The sequence below is a fragment of the Protobothrops mucrosquamatus genome, unplaced genomic scaffold (genome assembly GCF_001527695.2).
Source record: "Protobothrops mucrosquamatus isolate PMUCROS unplaced genomic scaffold, P.Mucros_1.0 scaffold549, whole genome shotgun sequence".
NCBI classification, from domain to species: domain Eukaryota; kingdom Metazoa; phylum Chordata; class Lepidosauria; order Squamata; family Viperidae; genus Protobothrops; species Protobothrops mucrosquamatus.
Genome location: NW_015386853.1, coordinates 187,753 through 204,272, shown reverse-complemented (window position 1 = coordinate 204,272; position 16,520 = coordinate 187,753). Strand labels below are relative to the sequence as shown.

The window sequence follows — 16,520 nt, the reverse complement described above, 5'->3', positions numbered from 1 at the left end:
TGTGTCAAATTCAAACTGTGAATGGCTTGCTTATTATGATGTGTCACTCTGTAACAGGTCTAAACCAATGGAAGCTTCAAATAGATTCTGATAAAGTTATGTGGTTGGTAGATTGAATTTCTTTGGCTGAAAGGATTAATGTTAGAAATAACTGCCTATTACTAGTATATAAGTCAGTAGAGTAAGTAACATATGATAATATTCATTTAATTAATAACAAGATTACTATGGTATCACTTTAAAGATTTTCTCAGCTATACTAGAGAGCCTTACAAACCTTTTCTATCATACAGAGAATCTCTCTCTTCTGAATAGAAAAAAATCCTAAATACTGACTTTGATTTTTTTGTGTGTGCAGGCAGTGCAGACTACCGAAGAGCTGAATTCACTGAAAATATCTATGAACAAAGAGCTTGAACAATGTACAGGTGAACAAAGGCTTCAGCATGGAGGAGATGAAGATCAAGAAAACGTGAACTATGACGCCTGACGTTCTTGTACAAAAACTGAAAACATGACAACTTGGCAGAATGGCTTGGGAAATGCCACCTCTGTTATCTGTATAGTAATGGATAATAAAGAATCAGGGAGCAATACTACCTCATTATGTCATAATGGGGGGATCAGCACAAATAACAAAAATGGAAATAACAATCAGGATGATAAAACCAGTCCTTCCAAAATAATGCATTTTTTCCCCACTCCTAGGAAGAGATCCAGCTCCAATGTAGAACGACCTCGTTCAGTTATAGTTATGGGGAACTCGTCAACATGGAATGCTTTGTCTTCCCTTAAAAAAATGGGATCTTTCAAGAAGTTAAAATCATCAGTTCTCCAAGGAATTCCAGCCAAAGAGGATCCAGATAGCTTAAAGGATAACCTGCCAGAGAACAAAATCAGGAAATACATTCCAAACAATACAACGGTAAGAGTTCAAACAAACAGGTATTCTTATTCAGAACCTTTACATGACTTGCACAGCGCCAGTGATATCACAGTGGTTTCTGATAATTCTGATGGAGAGGAAGATTCCTTCCTGAGGAACACTCATCGATCACGCAGCATCAGGCGTGCTTATGCAACTGGCCGTATAAATTTATTAGATGGTGATAGAACCCAGGACCCACAGAGCAATACCAAAATAGTCTCCCCTGTCATGCAGGAATCCCAGATTTGTGAAATTGTAGGAAAAGATCCAGAATGTCCCAAAGTGATCTACAGGAGGAGTAAGAGCAGTGATAACCTGAATTTTCTCAAAAAGAGTTCATTCAAAAGGAAGTCAACCTCAAACCTCACCGACCTGAAAGCTGTAAACGAAAAGCATTTGCCAAGAACCACGAGTATGTCGTCAACTGACTCAGACAAAACCAACAGGAACTCAGAGCGGAAATCAAAACGTTGGAAGAGCCCAATTAGAGCGAAGGATTTTGACAGAGTTTTGAAACTTGTCAGTAACGTAACTGATGGTGCTTTGAAGAAGGACTGTCCTAGGCCTGATACTTCTTCCCCTGGTGAACAGAACCAAAAGACAAGACCAAACAGCAGGCTCCATGAGGACTATTCCCGCAGGGTTTCCAGCAGCACTGAGAACGATAGGCAGAAGTGTTTGTCATCCCGGCGTCACCCAGCCTCAGCTCCTTCCAGGTACAGCACCCAGTGCTCCGAGGATGACTCTGCTGGATCACCATCTCCATTAAATGTTGATGCTACTGGCTGTAGGATGTCATCCTGTAATCTTTCAAACTTGGTTTGTTCACCACCTCCACTTCAGAACCCTGGGTCAATTCCTGATGAAGTTTTCCATGAAGATTTTGATGGATCAAAAAATTCCAGCCTATTTACATACAGCACTGAGCCCCCCAACCATCCTGCTAGACCCACTGTTCCCAAGCCTCAGAGTCTTAGTGCTGAAAGCATCAAGTGCAGTATGGATGTCCATTGTCCAGACCGGTACAGTACCCTGTCGCTCAACTCAGTGGAAAGTGAGGGAAGAGGGGAGGGGTCGTCTGCCAAGTTGGGGAAGAGGAGTCCTGTTTGCTTCCAGGATTCACACGTTCGACACATGATACTGCTATGTTTACTTCTGTCACCGTAGTCGTCGGTAAGAGTCGACTCAGAGTTGAATCGATACTCACGACTACTTTTCTTCCTTCTCCATTCTTCCTTTCATTCGGTGAAAAATTTTGTTAGCCATTACGAAATATACCAACAGGATACCGAATCGATAGAACACGGATAGACATAAAATTCTTTCCTAGAATGCTTTCCTTTATTTTTGCAGAAATAAATCCCCATGGATAGAACTTTTTTAAAAATGAAAGTAGCTCTAATTTATTTTGCTTCCCTATACACAAGAATCATAATAGCTCTAGTGGAAAGGTTGCTTATAGACATTTTCAAGGACAGCTTTATTGCGTTTCACAAGGTTAGAAGCTTGGGGCAGGATCAAGACCAAGCAGGTCTAGTGAAGATTGCTGGATTCTTGACAGAAAACATATAGTACAAACTACATGTCCGTTATGTTGATGGTAATAAACTGGTAACTGATCTGGCAACCAGCCCTAAACTTGTTAAGCTTATAAATGCATAATGTATATGTGAATATCAGTATAGCATATATGGCATATATTGTGTTTAAATGGCAATATATGTTGGTAAATGATTTAAATATGCATTGGTTAGAAGTAAGGATACCATTATTTTCTATCACCAATTTATAAAGTATCATCTGGGATATAATGCAATTATTCTGATTTTTGTAAACTTTCTTGTTTTTTCCTTACATTTTGCTTCTTTCCTCTCAGCAGCTCTAATCTATATAGCGTCAAATAACTCGTAATCATTAAAATGTTTAACATTTTAAGAGCCGTGGTGGCGTTAAGAGTCGTGGTGGTACAGTGGTTAGAATGCAGTATTGCAGGCTAATTCTGCCGACTGCCAGCAATTCGATTCTCACTGGCTCAAGGTTGAATCAGCCTTCCATCCTTCCGAAGTCAATAAAATAAGGACCCAGATTGTTGGAGGCAATGTGCTGACTCTGTAAAACCTCTTAGAGAGGGCTGCCAAGCACTATGAAATGGTATACAAGTCTAATTGCTTTTGCTATTGCTATTTTGTATTAGTAAGAAAAGTGCTGTGGTCACTGTTTTTGGCTGTGTCCTGAGAACATAAGCAGTGTGTCCTGTTGGATTAGACTCCTGGCCCATCTAATCCAGCAGTCCCTTCTCACAGTAGCCACCCAACTACACAGGAAGCCCCTGGTCTCCCAGCAAGTGGCCTTCAGAGACAATCACACTATCATCAAGGCTGATAGTCATGGATCCCCATGATTTCCACGAACTGATCCAATCCTTTCTTGAACCAGCCAAGCTGCCTCTCATGGTAGTGAATTCCAAAGTTAAATTACATGTGGTATAAAAAATATTTCCTTTGGCCTGTCCTGATGCTTTCAGGATTCAATTTCACTGGGTGACCTCTAGGTCTAATATTTGGGGAAGGAGAAAATAGTTTCTCCTCGTTCACTTTATCCACACTGCCTTTGTATATCTCAGTGATGTCTCCTGGTTTTTTTTTAGACTAAAAAGACCTAAATATTGCAGCGTTTCCTCATAGGGAAACTGCTTCGGGGGAAATAGTAAAATCAACAGAAAGAATGTTGAAATTAGTAATATCTAAAATTATGGGTCTGAACCCGTAAGCAAAACTAAAAAATTTTACATTTAAAGACAAGGAACACTGAAATGTCCTACCGAACTTAAAACGGATGTCATTAATTCCAAGTCTCGGACACCAACGAGTTCTAAAAATGACCTTTTCTGAATTCAATCCTATTAAAAGCATTTTGCCCTTGTCCTCCAATTGCCATCTACAATCTCTTGCCTTTTCAGTGTTCTTGTAAAGTTTGAAGGTTGAAGCCTGAGAGTAGAACTATGCTAAATACGAGAAGTGTGTGGAAGAACAGGAAAAGGAAACTGAGTTAACAACTTGTGGCTTTAAACTTAACTGCTTTTTTTAATTTTGTTTCCTGTTTCTTAACTACCATTCTTAACTTGCAACATACGCTGACAGTGATGATGTTTCAGAAAGCTTTTAAAAGCTTCCATATAAATTGAGATAGACAGGCATCTTTCTTTCTTTCTTTCTTTCTTTCTTTCTTTCTTTCTTTCTTTCTTTCTTTCTTTCTTTCTTTCCTTCCTTCCTTCCTTCCTTCCTTCCTTCCTTCCTTCTGTGACTATAATACAACTATAGATTTCATAAACTTCTTTACTGAATTTAACAGCTCCATCACTGATGCAGTAAAGTGTACTGGAAAAGAATTATATAAACCATTTTTTCCTCCTGTTTGTGGCTATGTCATCGAATCTGTGCTGTGCCACTTTTTTAGATGTTATCCTATCTTGCTTATTTAGAGCAGTTACCTAAAACTGTGTGAAGACTCTGCAAGTTTATTCTGAAATGTTTTATGTTGTTGATACGTGAAAAATTATCTGGCTTTGGCTTGTTGCATCTGATTTATTTATTTTTATCCCATCTCAATTATTTTTTTATATATAACTCAAGGTAGTAAACATATGATACCTAATATGCCTTCCTTCTCCCATTTTCCCTACAACAATCACCTTGTGAGGTGTATTGAGTTAAGTGAGGATAACCAGCCCCAAATGCCCCAGCTGGCTTTCATGTCAATTTCTAAGTCCCTACCCTCACCAGTGACTTTGTACTGATAAATGAAAGAAAGTAATGCAGACTTTATTTCCATAGCTGGGGTCTCATTGTATGAAAGAGAGGACCACAGAATAGTATTGAAAAGTTAATGGATAACTTTTTTGTATTGAACCTGTTTTATATACATTCATCTCTGAATCCCATGCATGTTCTTCCTTGGAATAAACTTCAGCAGATCAATCAGAGATGCATAAATCAGATGGAATATTTATTTGACATAGCAAAATGGGTAGAACTCGCACTTTGCCTTATAAGGTCCCAGGTTAGAACATCTGGTTTAAACTACAGGAGGATATAATTTCCAACATCCAGGTAAAAGGATACAAAGTATGGGATTTGGGGAAATTCAGTGTTCAGCCACTAACTAAACCAATAATAGAACAATAGTATACAGTTTTTAGATTGTAGTAAATTAATACTGTTGCTACTGATTTAATGGAGAAGCCATAGATGGAATGAATCTTTCTCCACAGGGGTTAAAAAATTGAAATGAAAGCTGAAAGGTTTTGTGTTCCTAGTTCTGAAGCAAAATTCAAATGTTAATCTGTATCGGCTATAACGAACACAGAGCACTTAACTTACTGGTGTTGATGTAGCAAAATCAGCACATTCATAATCACTGAACCTATAAATCCACGTTTTTCATGAAGCGGATGGAAAATTAAAGCTCTCCATTAATTTTATTAACTTCTTTTAAAAGGAAAACTGTCCGTGTTGCCTTGGAGATCAATCTGTTTGTATTCTCAACATGCCCCCTAGTGGTATGCATGGAAACTTGACAGGTTCAAATTTCAAAAATTTATGATGTTCTGACATCTAAAACTTTTAATTATCCAGAAAATCCCCTTAATTTTGGGAATTTTGCAATTCCCATTAGATTTACAGAATCTTTTAATAAGGTGTGCCTGGAGTACCCACTATTTTGTTTGTTTGTTTGTTTGTTTGTTTTTTAATCACCAGATGTGATCTGCTATTTGTTCAGTTTTGGAAACACAGTAAGACAAGGCAAAGGATGATATCTGGCTGAATGAAAAGTAGCCTTTAGTTCCATTTTTCCCTCTATGTGTAAGATCATCAGGGCTGGGATATGCTGTATATTGATTACGTGATTCACTTAACAACTGCAGTGATTTGCTTAACAATTGTGGCAAAAGTCATAAAATATGTGCAACACACTTGCAACCATCTTAGCAACAGAAATGCTGGTCCCAATTGTGTCAAGGACTGCCTGTATATAGGTTCACTGTGTGAGCATTTGATTGGAGATTCTAGATCTGGACTACCAAACTCCAGGCAATAATGAGATTGCAGCAGAGAGATACACAAAGCTCTAACTCTGCTGCCCTCTGGTGGCTGACTGGAGTTTTGCAGGTATGATTTGATAGCTTCAATCCTGATGATCTTGGCTGGATCCTTCTTTTTTCTTTAGACAAGTTACTGATATTTTCCCCCAGGCATGGCTTTTAAGTGAATTTGACTATATTAACATTATTTCTCAGAAAAAATATTATTTTTCCACTGTATATTTTGCTATGTGTATATGTTTTTTTAAGTTTACAAACTATAATTGCTCTGAAGGCCCATTCTAGGCCAAAAAGCAACTCTGAAATATTTATAAAAATAAGTGCATACTCCTGATAATGCATATCGATAATATTATATGTCAGGTATCTATCCTAACTGAAAAACTAGAGCTCAATTTATAAGTTACTGAGTTATAGTAACATTTTCATTACAGGTAGTGTTAATGGAAATATAACTTAATTACCATTTCATCCTTACAACAATTTGTCTTTTTTAAAGTTAGTCTTTTATTACTTTTAAAAGAATGCAGAGAAATGGAAGAAAACCCTTACAAACATTTAAAAAATACATGCATTGTCAAAGGAAGAAAACACATAGAAAATGTTTTTTAAGTGAAAAATACATCAAAAAAACAAATTGAAAACTTCCTGACAGTTACAACAATTAACCAGTGGAACAACCTGCCTCTAGAAGCGGTGAATGCTCCAACACTGGAAGTTTTTAAGAAGAGACTGGACAGCCATTTGTCCGAAATGGTATAGGGTTACCTGCCTGAGCAGGGGGTTGGACTTGATGACCTCCAAGGTCCCTTCCATTTTTATTATTATTATTATTATTATTATTATTATTATTATTATTATTATTATTATTATTATTATTATTAATCATATTAGTTGTAAATAATTACAGGTGGTGACCTAGAAACCAGGAGACTGTAAGTTCTAGTCCCGCCTTAGGCATAAAGAACTGGCTGGGCGACTTTGGGCCACTCATTCTCTCTGAGTCCAATACACCTCACAAGGTCATTGTGGGAGAAATAGGAAGAAGAAGGAACATTAGGACTGTTTACTGCCTTGGATTATATATAAAGTAACTCAATAATAAAGATGGAATAAAAATCTGCTAATAAATGAATAAAACAACATATATACATGTTGATTCCTTATAACAATTGTACAGTAAGCCAATATTACTGCTGCAGCATGTTGGCTTGTTTGTGGCTTGCCAAATGCTAATGATGAATGACAAAAGCAGCGTTTTTCTGGCAGCTTCTCCCTATTTAGGGACCATGCCATCTTATGATACATGTAGAAAAGAAGGAGCAGGGCTGGTGTTACAATGCTGTTTTCATCATTCCCCCCCTCCCCGCAGATGGTGATTTGATAACCCAGGTTCATGATTAATAAACTTCATAATGAAGTTTAATTTACAGAAAAATATAATCAAGCGATGGTAGGCAAGATTCATTCAGGCACTACAATATAATTAGATCTGTAATGAAGCCTGTGACCTTTATTAACTAAACAATTGAGCAAATGAATTAATCATTATCCATAATAAGGATGCAGAAGCCAGCTTAGTTTTCCTCTCTGTCAGCTGTTGCAGAAGAAGAGCAGTAGAGCTGACTTCACAAGGTGCAGTTGCATCATCTAGATTTCACACGTTTAAATGTAGACAATAAACCTAATTATCACTCAACTCTTTATTTTTTGTGGCTTTGAATCAGCTTTGTCTCTTGGTGACTATAATGTTTCATCTGAGAAACTGAGACCCAGTTTGGTATAGTGGTTAAAGTGTTTCCTTAGAAACTAGAAGACTGAGTCCTAGTCCTGCCTTAGACGTGAAGTCAGATGTTGTTGTGGAAAAAAAAATAGGACAAAAGAGTGTTAGATATTTTGCTGCCTTACCTTGCCTTGAAATACACACACATGCATAATCTATGGGATATATCAAACGTTACAGCAATTAGATAAAATATTGATAAACAAGGGAGAAATTTTTTTAACAAAAACCCCTATTAGAAATTGAATTCGAAGAAGAAATAGTAAAGGGCCTGATGATAGCATGGGCCCGAAATATAGGCAGAAGTATAGGACTAGATGAATGGGAAAGAACTTGGAATGTAAATTGCAAATTAACGTTATCAACTGCGTATAAAGAAAACCAAATTAAAATGTTTTACAGATGGCATCTAGCACCGGCGAGATTGGCTAAAATTTATAAAAAACACAGATTGTTATTATTAGATTATGCATGTGTGTGTAAAAACTACATGTGCACACAGCTATTTCCCCTAGATTTTAAGTTAAAGAATTATATTCCCAAATATATTCTTCAAATTTTACAATTTAGATTGGTAAGAATAAAAGTAGATTTGGACAAATGAGTAAATGAAAATTTACGTGGCTAATATGAACTCATTTGCCAGTTGTCCTAGAAGCATTTTGTTAGGAACAGATAAAAAATCCCTGTTCATGTTGCAAATACTTCAAGCCATCTGGAGTATGGGAGGCAAGGTCATTGCTGCATCACAGATTACAAATCTTTCTATGAATTCTTTGTTTCCATCAAGTGAAAATGAAACATTAAAGCCACTAATTTGATCATTCTTTTTCAGTATCAGGAGACTAGAGGAGTAATCAGAGAAAAGGGAAAAAAATCCATTTGGATTTTAATGATAGCAGTGTTCTTGTCCCTTCTCCACTTTGAATGCTAAGAATTTTGCATTCCTTGACACAATCATCAGTCAAGAAAAAAATGATGAAATGTGCAGAGGAATGAAACAAGAAGGGACTATGAAAGAGCTAACCTGAATGATGGAACCCATTTAAATGACCGGAGAGGCAGAAGCCCAATTCCTAACAAGAAACGAGAAGCCAAATGCAGGCTATTCATTACTCTGAGTGTTACTTGGAAACAGACTAACAAACAGAGTTTACGGTAAGCTATGAAAAATTATGGGTTTTCTCATAGTTCCAAGAATTGTTTTTTTTAAAAAAAAAATCATCTCCAAAGATTATGGCAGCACATAAGATCTGGAATATATTAGCCATAGTCACCTGAAGAAGATATGGGTTATTTCCTGGCAGAGAACCTTGAAACATTTTTAATTTGGCTCAAGTTGGTCCATCTCATATTTGTAAAACCCGCTAAAAATGGAAAAGGATTAAATTTTGATATCTTGGAAACAACTTTCTGAATTTGAAGCTCAATGAACTTGGTTTCAAAAACTTGTCAACATAAAGGCCAAATGACACTGTTTAATAAGTTTGCATTAAAATTTGTCATATGGCTGTTGATTTGTGTAAGGTACTGACAATTGATTTGTTGGCTTACTGCAGGGGTGTGAAACTGCTGGCCCGCAGGCCGGATGCGTCATCCGGAAACCGCGCCCACCCCATTGCTGGCAATGGCAAAACCATCCCAATACGTTGCGCAACGTCACATGATGTTGCAAGTTTGACATGTCTGGCTTACAGGAAACAGAATCTTTTAAATTTTTTAATACAAAGTTGAACTGCAGTTAAATATCAAAATATTTTGATATAGCTACAAATTCATGTTTCCTTAATCAGCTATTAACTGGTTTTTTATAACAATTAACAAGTTATTTAGGTTATAGATTGGAAGTGATATTATATTTTGTGACTTGTCAATAGCTGCAGAGAAATTAGTGTAGGTAAGATACGTAGGTAATTTTATTCTTCTATTTTGGATGTTAAAAAAAAACCTTAACAAATGGAAAGCTGATCAGTTGCCAGTTTATATGATCCCAGAGTGTAATTTATTTTATTATTAATTACATTTTTATGTCAGCCCTTTCCCTTATAAGGTGACTCTGAGTAACTTACAGATTATGAAAAGACAAATAGAAAAATAATTAAAATATTAAAATCATGCAAATTAAAAATTTTAAACCGTTAAAAACAAAACACCAGGAGTAAGAGACAGACAGCATGGGGAGGAGGTCTTCTTATCCCATCAACCACTTCCAGCAGTGAGTGTCCCCCTCGGGGCCCTTAGCTAGCCAGCAAAATCAAGTTTTAATACCCTTCTGGAAGGTCTAAAGGATGGGAGCAGTTTGGGAAGGGGAACTGCTTAATCACAGTCTGAAAATGCATAATGAAGGTAAAAAAAGGTTGAGACAGTTGATCCCTCTATGCACTATATTTTATGATCTATGCACTATATTTTATGGTCTATGTGTACATGCACATATACACCATGGATTCTCCAAATGTGCTTTACAGATGGGCTATGCTATAACAACCAAGACGGGTTTTAACAACTAAGGTTTCCAGCCACTGTGGAGATTCTGGGAACTGCACTTCCAACATAGTTGGAAGGCAGAAATGACACATAAACAGAAACATTATTCAGTATGGATTGAATATGGATTTGTCTGAAATGGTATAGGGTTTCCTACCTGAGCAGGGGGTTGGACTATGAGACCTCCAATGTTTCTTCCAATTCTGCTGTTCTGTTATTCTGAATAGAATATATTACATTTTAGATCTAGCTCTTTTTGAAATGATAATAATGCACTGTTAGTAACTTAAATGAAATAAAATATTTAAAGCAACTTAATAAACAGACTTCATTTGGGCTTCTGCATAGAGAATGGAGAACAAGCTGTACTTTTATTATAATTTGAGCAGAATGTAGCTGGTTGTAATCTTTCCAGTTGTTCACTAGGTTTTATTGCTTACACTAGGGCAATAATGGATTAGCACATAAAAGAGGACATGTGACGTGTCCTTCTCTAGTTTAAAGGTACAAGGTCATGGAGATGACCATATTAGTCTGTGAGTTGTGTTAGGAGGTGTACTTTTTTTTTACTCAGCTCATTTTAAAATGAAATGAAAATTACAGAAGGATGACTTTAACCAATATTTTAATGTCTCAATGTCTATGTGGGTCTGCAGTGACTGTGTCCAATGCTAAGGTATGCTCTTGGGAAAGGTTTTCTTTCTGATTTGCTTGCCCTTGTCTGGTGTATAATTTCAAGTGTTTAACTAGTGTAAACTAGTATAACTACTTTTAACTTCAGTGTTATGCTGTTTTCAATCAGATAACACGTTTAGAAGAAGAAAGTTCTGTAATATGAATTGCTGCCAACTGTTGGGAGAGTGGGAGTAGACCATTGAAGAGTTACATTTAAGTTGTTAATACTGTACTACATAACAAGGATGTACAATAAAGGAAGGGGTTAATCATTTGAACACAGAGAAGTTGATGTCTGACTGCAGTCTTATGCAGATATATTCAAGAGTAACTCTGAATATAGGGGGATGCATGTTCAATTAAACATTCATCAGGTGGCTTACCCAGGTCTATTGCTGACTTGTTTGCCTGAGGTAAGGCTCATGCAGGGAGTTGTTTCTTAATAAGCAGGTGAAAGTTAGGACAGTTCAGAGTGCAGGCTGTATAAGTATTTGGAAGTAAGACTGCTCAGTACAGTCTTTTCCTCAGTTATGGTGCTTAAAATTACAGCCTTTGCAATATTTTGCTTATCTTTATCCATAACAATTTCATATCTTTAGGACTTGAAAATATATATTCTAACTGGATGTTATTTTTAATAATATGTTGCATTATGTCTTGAAATCCTAGCAGAGGGTGAAATTAGCAAGTGAGTGGGAAGTATAGATGATTGCCAAAATTTGGTATTTTCTGATTGGAATGTTTATCATTTGCTGTAGTCTGAGTCCTTCCAAATGACTGGAAAGGCCATTCCCAGGCATGCTAGCTAGTGAATTATGGGAGTTGTGGCCCCATAATACTTGGAAGGTATCAGATTGGAAAAGATATTTTGGACCACTGGTAGGGTCCCTACTTGCGTAGTCCAAATGTTGCTCAAACATCTTTTCTTTCAGTTAGTTATAAGCAAAACTCAGATCAATGGATCAGTTGACAGCATAGTAGTTGCTTTTTTTCTTCTCATATCTTCACTGTGATGACAACTTGCTGCCTATTTCAAGTAAGGAGCAACTATAATTATGTAAGTCGTCACTTTGCCCCATTGTTAGCGACATTTGGCCTTTGGAAAGTATCACCAAATTATTGAGGAGACTGTTCTATAGCTTTGCTTCAAGCCAACTTTCTCTAGCCAGATGCTTCTAGCTATGTTAGTTACTGTGATCTCCCAGATGGCATGGGCCTATGCCAGCTGGAGAATTGTCAGAATAGAAATTCAACGTATCTGGAGGTTATTGGATTAAGGAAGAGTACTGTAGATTTTGTTCAAAGGAAGGCATGTTCTTTTAACTATAGATATTAGAATCTTTTTGAGTTAATTGTTTCTATTCATTCCCATCAGATAAGGTTTCAAAATCATCTGCCAATATAAAGATAGTTTCTAGTTTCACAGATTGCACTGAGACACAATGTGTATGTATGGCAGGGGTGGATAGGGATGATCTGTTCATTTTCCATTAAGCATATTATGTAAATCAAGAGTTAAGCTTCATAAGCCATGATTTACGAATTAGCCCTTTCTGGCTTGCTCAGCCAACATGGATAAAAAAAAGAGTTATCATGATGAATAAACCTAATATCTTCTGCAAATTAATTGGAAAAATAGCTAAGAAAATGAATTTAACAATATGCATGTGTCCTCTTAATTAAATCTCTGTGTTTCATGGAACTCACAACTTAGCAAGAAAGTTGCAGAGTGAAGCATAAGGTTCACTTTTGATAACAGTAGTACAAAAGGAAAATGAGATAGCAAGTCATTAATGTATCTTGGCTATTTTCCAAAGTAATTTCAAATCACCATAGCCATATATTTCATGTCATACAATGACCCATAACTTCCCCAATATTCAATATTAATGTCCCTCAGTTAAGAGCAAACGGTTGGAGATACTGTATAACCATTGCATTTTGCAACAAAACATGTTATAATGTCATTGCACAAATAACTAATTATGTAGTTTCCCTAAGTACATTTTAACATATGATGGAAATCCATAAGCCATGTCTTAATACATGTGTCATCATTTCTCTTTCATGAGTCTCTTGAGGACACCTTTGACTGCATCAGTTATAATTCCACAGTCAACTTGATCTTTGTAAGAATTATAATTATAACACACAGGAAATCACAGATCTGAAAACATTATTTTATGCTTTGGTCACATGATGCTAGAAACTACTGGATAAATATCTCCTTTTTTAAAAAAAAATGCTTATATTTTGGTAAAATTTCCTAACAAAAGAAAAATGTCTATGAATTGGCCATTGGCTTTTTTCTATTAATGTTTTACCACAGTCTATCACATTTGCTATCAAATATGATTGATTGTATATGTATAATCTCATCAAATGGCTTATTCTACTTTTGTTGCCAGGGGTGGGGGTTATTGTTTTTTTATTGTTTTTTTTTTATATTGGGTTTTTATCCTTGTGAGCCACATGGAGTCCCTGAGAAGAAATTGGGTGGCCATATAAATTTTGTTAAATTAAATAAACGGAAATGGAAATTGCATGATATATAGACCCTATTTAGAACAGCTTAAATCCTTATATGATTTTAAAGTATTTTTGGTTTATCTGACTTGTTCACCTTTGAAAAAAAGGTTGTTACTGATGATCACTGGAAGAAGTTTCCATTCCAAGATGAAGAAAAAACAGATGCTCAAAAAGTCCCAACCAGAAGATGGGGTTCTGGAAAAAGATCTCGGCCTCGGCCCCTCTCAGATTTACCGGTTAACCGTTAATCTTCAAAAAGGTAAGGTCTTCTAAGACAACGATACCTAAGGGTCCTTTACCTGAGAAACCTCTTACTGTCACTCTGGTTCGGAGGGGGACAATTTAGTCCTTGAACACGTCATCGGTTGGGTTTTCGGGTGTCTTCTGCTGGGTAGAGACAGTAACCACGTCAGTCAATGATACTCTTATTCCAAACAGAAGAAATAACTGCTCTCCTTGCACAAGTAAGAAATAAAATTCACTCACTGAAAAAAACTCAATCAAAAGATCATCCTTCTCTTCTTCCCTGTAACCTTCAACATAGTGGACACTCCTATTCCTTCTTTCTGCTTCTTCCAAATCACCACCACATAATTATTCTTCTAAAAGCATGATATCAGATTAATGAATACTTTTATATAAATAATCCTTGCTCTATAATTGTACACAATAGTATACTAACTTCCCCCCCCCCCCGAATGTTGATGCTTCTATTTGAGGTTTTAAGATATTTCTCTTTTACTATGCACTTCTTCATTCTGTAATAAAACATACTGATAATGTTGCATTATAAGAAAAGTAACATGATATTTCAGAGTATTAAGACATTTATGAATAGCAATTGGAGCATTTATATAAGCAACTTAATGCAGATTTACAAGAGACCCTCCATGATTCATGATGATTCATGAATCAGGCCTAGATAGTTAGAATATGATCTATTTTCATAATTACAAAAGTTTAAAAGCATAATAAATGTTTGTTATTATTTCATTGGTATTTTAACATAATTATTGAAAATCAAAGACCTTGTTATCATGTACATAATATGATCATCTAGAGGAGTGGTTATATATTCCTCTATGTATTAAGCAAGAATTGCTTTGTGATGCTACCTATGTCTATTCTTTTATTTTTCATTATCCAACTTTTATGTCAGAAGAAAAACCAAAACAGGCAACCATCGTTATAAAATCATTTTAAGAAAGTCACAATAATCTGATATATCATGACCCTAATTTGTGGGACTATTTGTTGCAGTCATTCATCTAAAGTTTGACCTTTTGATTATGAAAGTATAAGTAATAACATAGAAATATGAAGGGTCTATTGATTTTTTAAAAAACAAAATGAAGATACAAATCAAATTATAATATTGGAACCTATACATTATTGTGTTACAATTCCAAGAAGGAATGTTATAAACAACAGTTTGTCTGCAAATGTTCTCAAGAGCTTGCAACCTCACATTGCATAACTATAAGATACCCATCTGCAATTCGTTTATAGGGTGTTGTGCTATATCAATGACACACATGGACTTAATTCTTATTTTTAACTTGCAGTTTTTTAAAAAGTATGTTTATATTTTTAGACATACAGCCCACCCTTAAATGTTGCTTGTGTGATGGCACGTTGTAACCAAAAAACGAATTTTGCAGACATAACCAAAAAAAGGGGAAATAATTTTTCTTAACAAGATACATTTATTTCATTCACTCAGAATTCAAATTGTGAATGTATGCATACAATTATTTGTGATACAAAGTCTGTAAATGTGTAGACTTTGAGTTGTGTGAGTGATGTATGTGGATTCGAATAGTGGAGTTCATGTAAATAAAACTATATTTTACAATAAGTCTCACTGAACTCAGTAGATTTTGAATAGGTCTAGTTGCATTATCCATAGGTTTCTGGTATAGATACCTTGTTTAGAAATGTTCTCTGTTCTTGCCTTTGAATATTTGCAAAGATAGTTGTTTTTATTTCACAGATAAATATAGAAGTTTTGCAAAAAAACCAAAAACCCTCCCACTCTTGAATTATTTACTTTAATATTAATTTCCTTTAAGGGCAGCATTTTGTACTAACAATGTAACAGTCACTACAGTATTTGTTCATTTATTGGGGGAAAAACTAGGCTATTATTTTTAAACTTCCCATTGTGGAAACATCACAAATATTGTTTCATTATATTGTTACTTTTCTTACAATTTCAACAAGATGGGCAGTTTTTACCTATGATTCACCCCCCTGCTTCCCACATACTCTATTCTCCCAGGCTCTCTTCTACAGCAAAAGTTTGCTGTTCTGTTGTATATTTACTGGATGTAGGCTTGAAGTAAATACTTTATTACTACCAGTGTTAATAAAAAGCTGAAATGCTTGCAAACAAATGTCTAGAAAACATTGTAAACTCCTTGTGCTTGTATAGGACCCACAAGGAAAATGGGACGTAGAGGGTTTTATTAGTGAACTATCTAGTTCAGTGTTTCTCAACCTTAACAATTTTAAGGCATGTGAACTTCAACTCCCAGAATTCCACAGCCAGCAATGCTGGCTGTGGAATTCTGGGGGTTGAAGTCCACATGCCTTAAAATTGTCAAGATTGAGAAACACTGATCTAGTTCAGGGGTAGGCAACCTCAGCTCTTTTATGATTGATGGACTTCAACTCCCAGAATTCCTGAGCCAACCATGCTGACTCAGGAATTCTGGGAGTTTATTATTTATTTATTTATTTAATTTAATTTATATGCCGCCCTTCTCCCGACGGGACTCAGGGCGGCGCACAACATACTTAAAAACCAAAACATATATACAATCCCCCCCTTAAAACTGAATTAAACCAAATTTAGAGTTGCGTCTTTCAAATTCCTAAAAAACCCAGTATAAAATCCACCCTAGGTCAGGTCCGCTTGCTGAAAGAGCCATGTCTTGAGGGCGCGACGGAAGGTAAGGAGATCCGGAATTATCCGAATCTCGGGGGGTAGTTCGTTCCAGAGGGTGGGGGCACCC

At 36.0% G+C, this 16,520-nt stretch overlaps 1 protein-coding gene across 1 annotated transcript in view; it reads left to right on the top strand.

The window, feature by feature from the left end:
• Positions 1-514: 514 nt before the first annotated feature.
• The window catches only part of SPATA13 (spermatogenesis associated 13), a 42,607-nt gene continuing 26,601 nt past the window's right edge, over positions 515-16,520 (top strand). The window contains exons 1-3 of the mRNA XM_015817035.1: positions 515-1,982; positions 12,350-12,420; positions 13,611-13,739. Of these exons, the coding sequence (XP_015672521.1) occupies positions 515-1,982; positions 12,350-12,420; positions 13,611-13,739 (1,668 nt within the window). The remainder of the gene's footprint in view (positions 1,983-12,349; positions 12,421-13,610; positions 13,740-16,520) is intronic.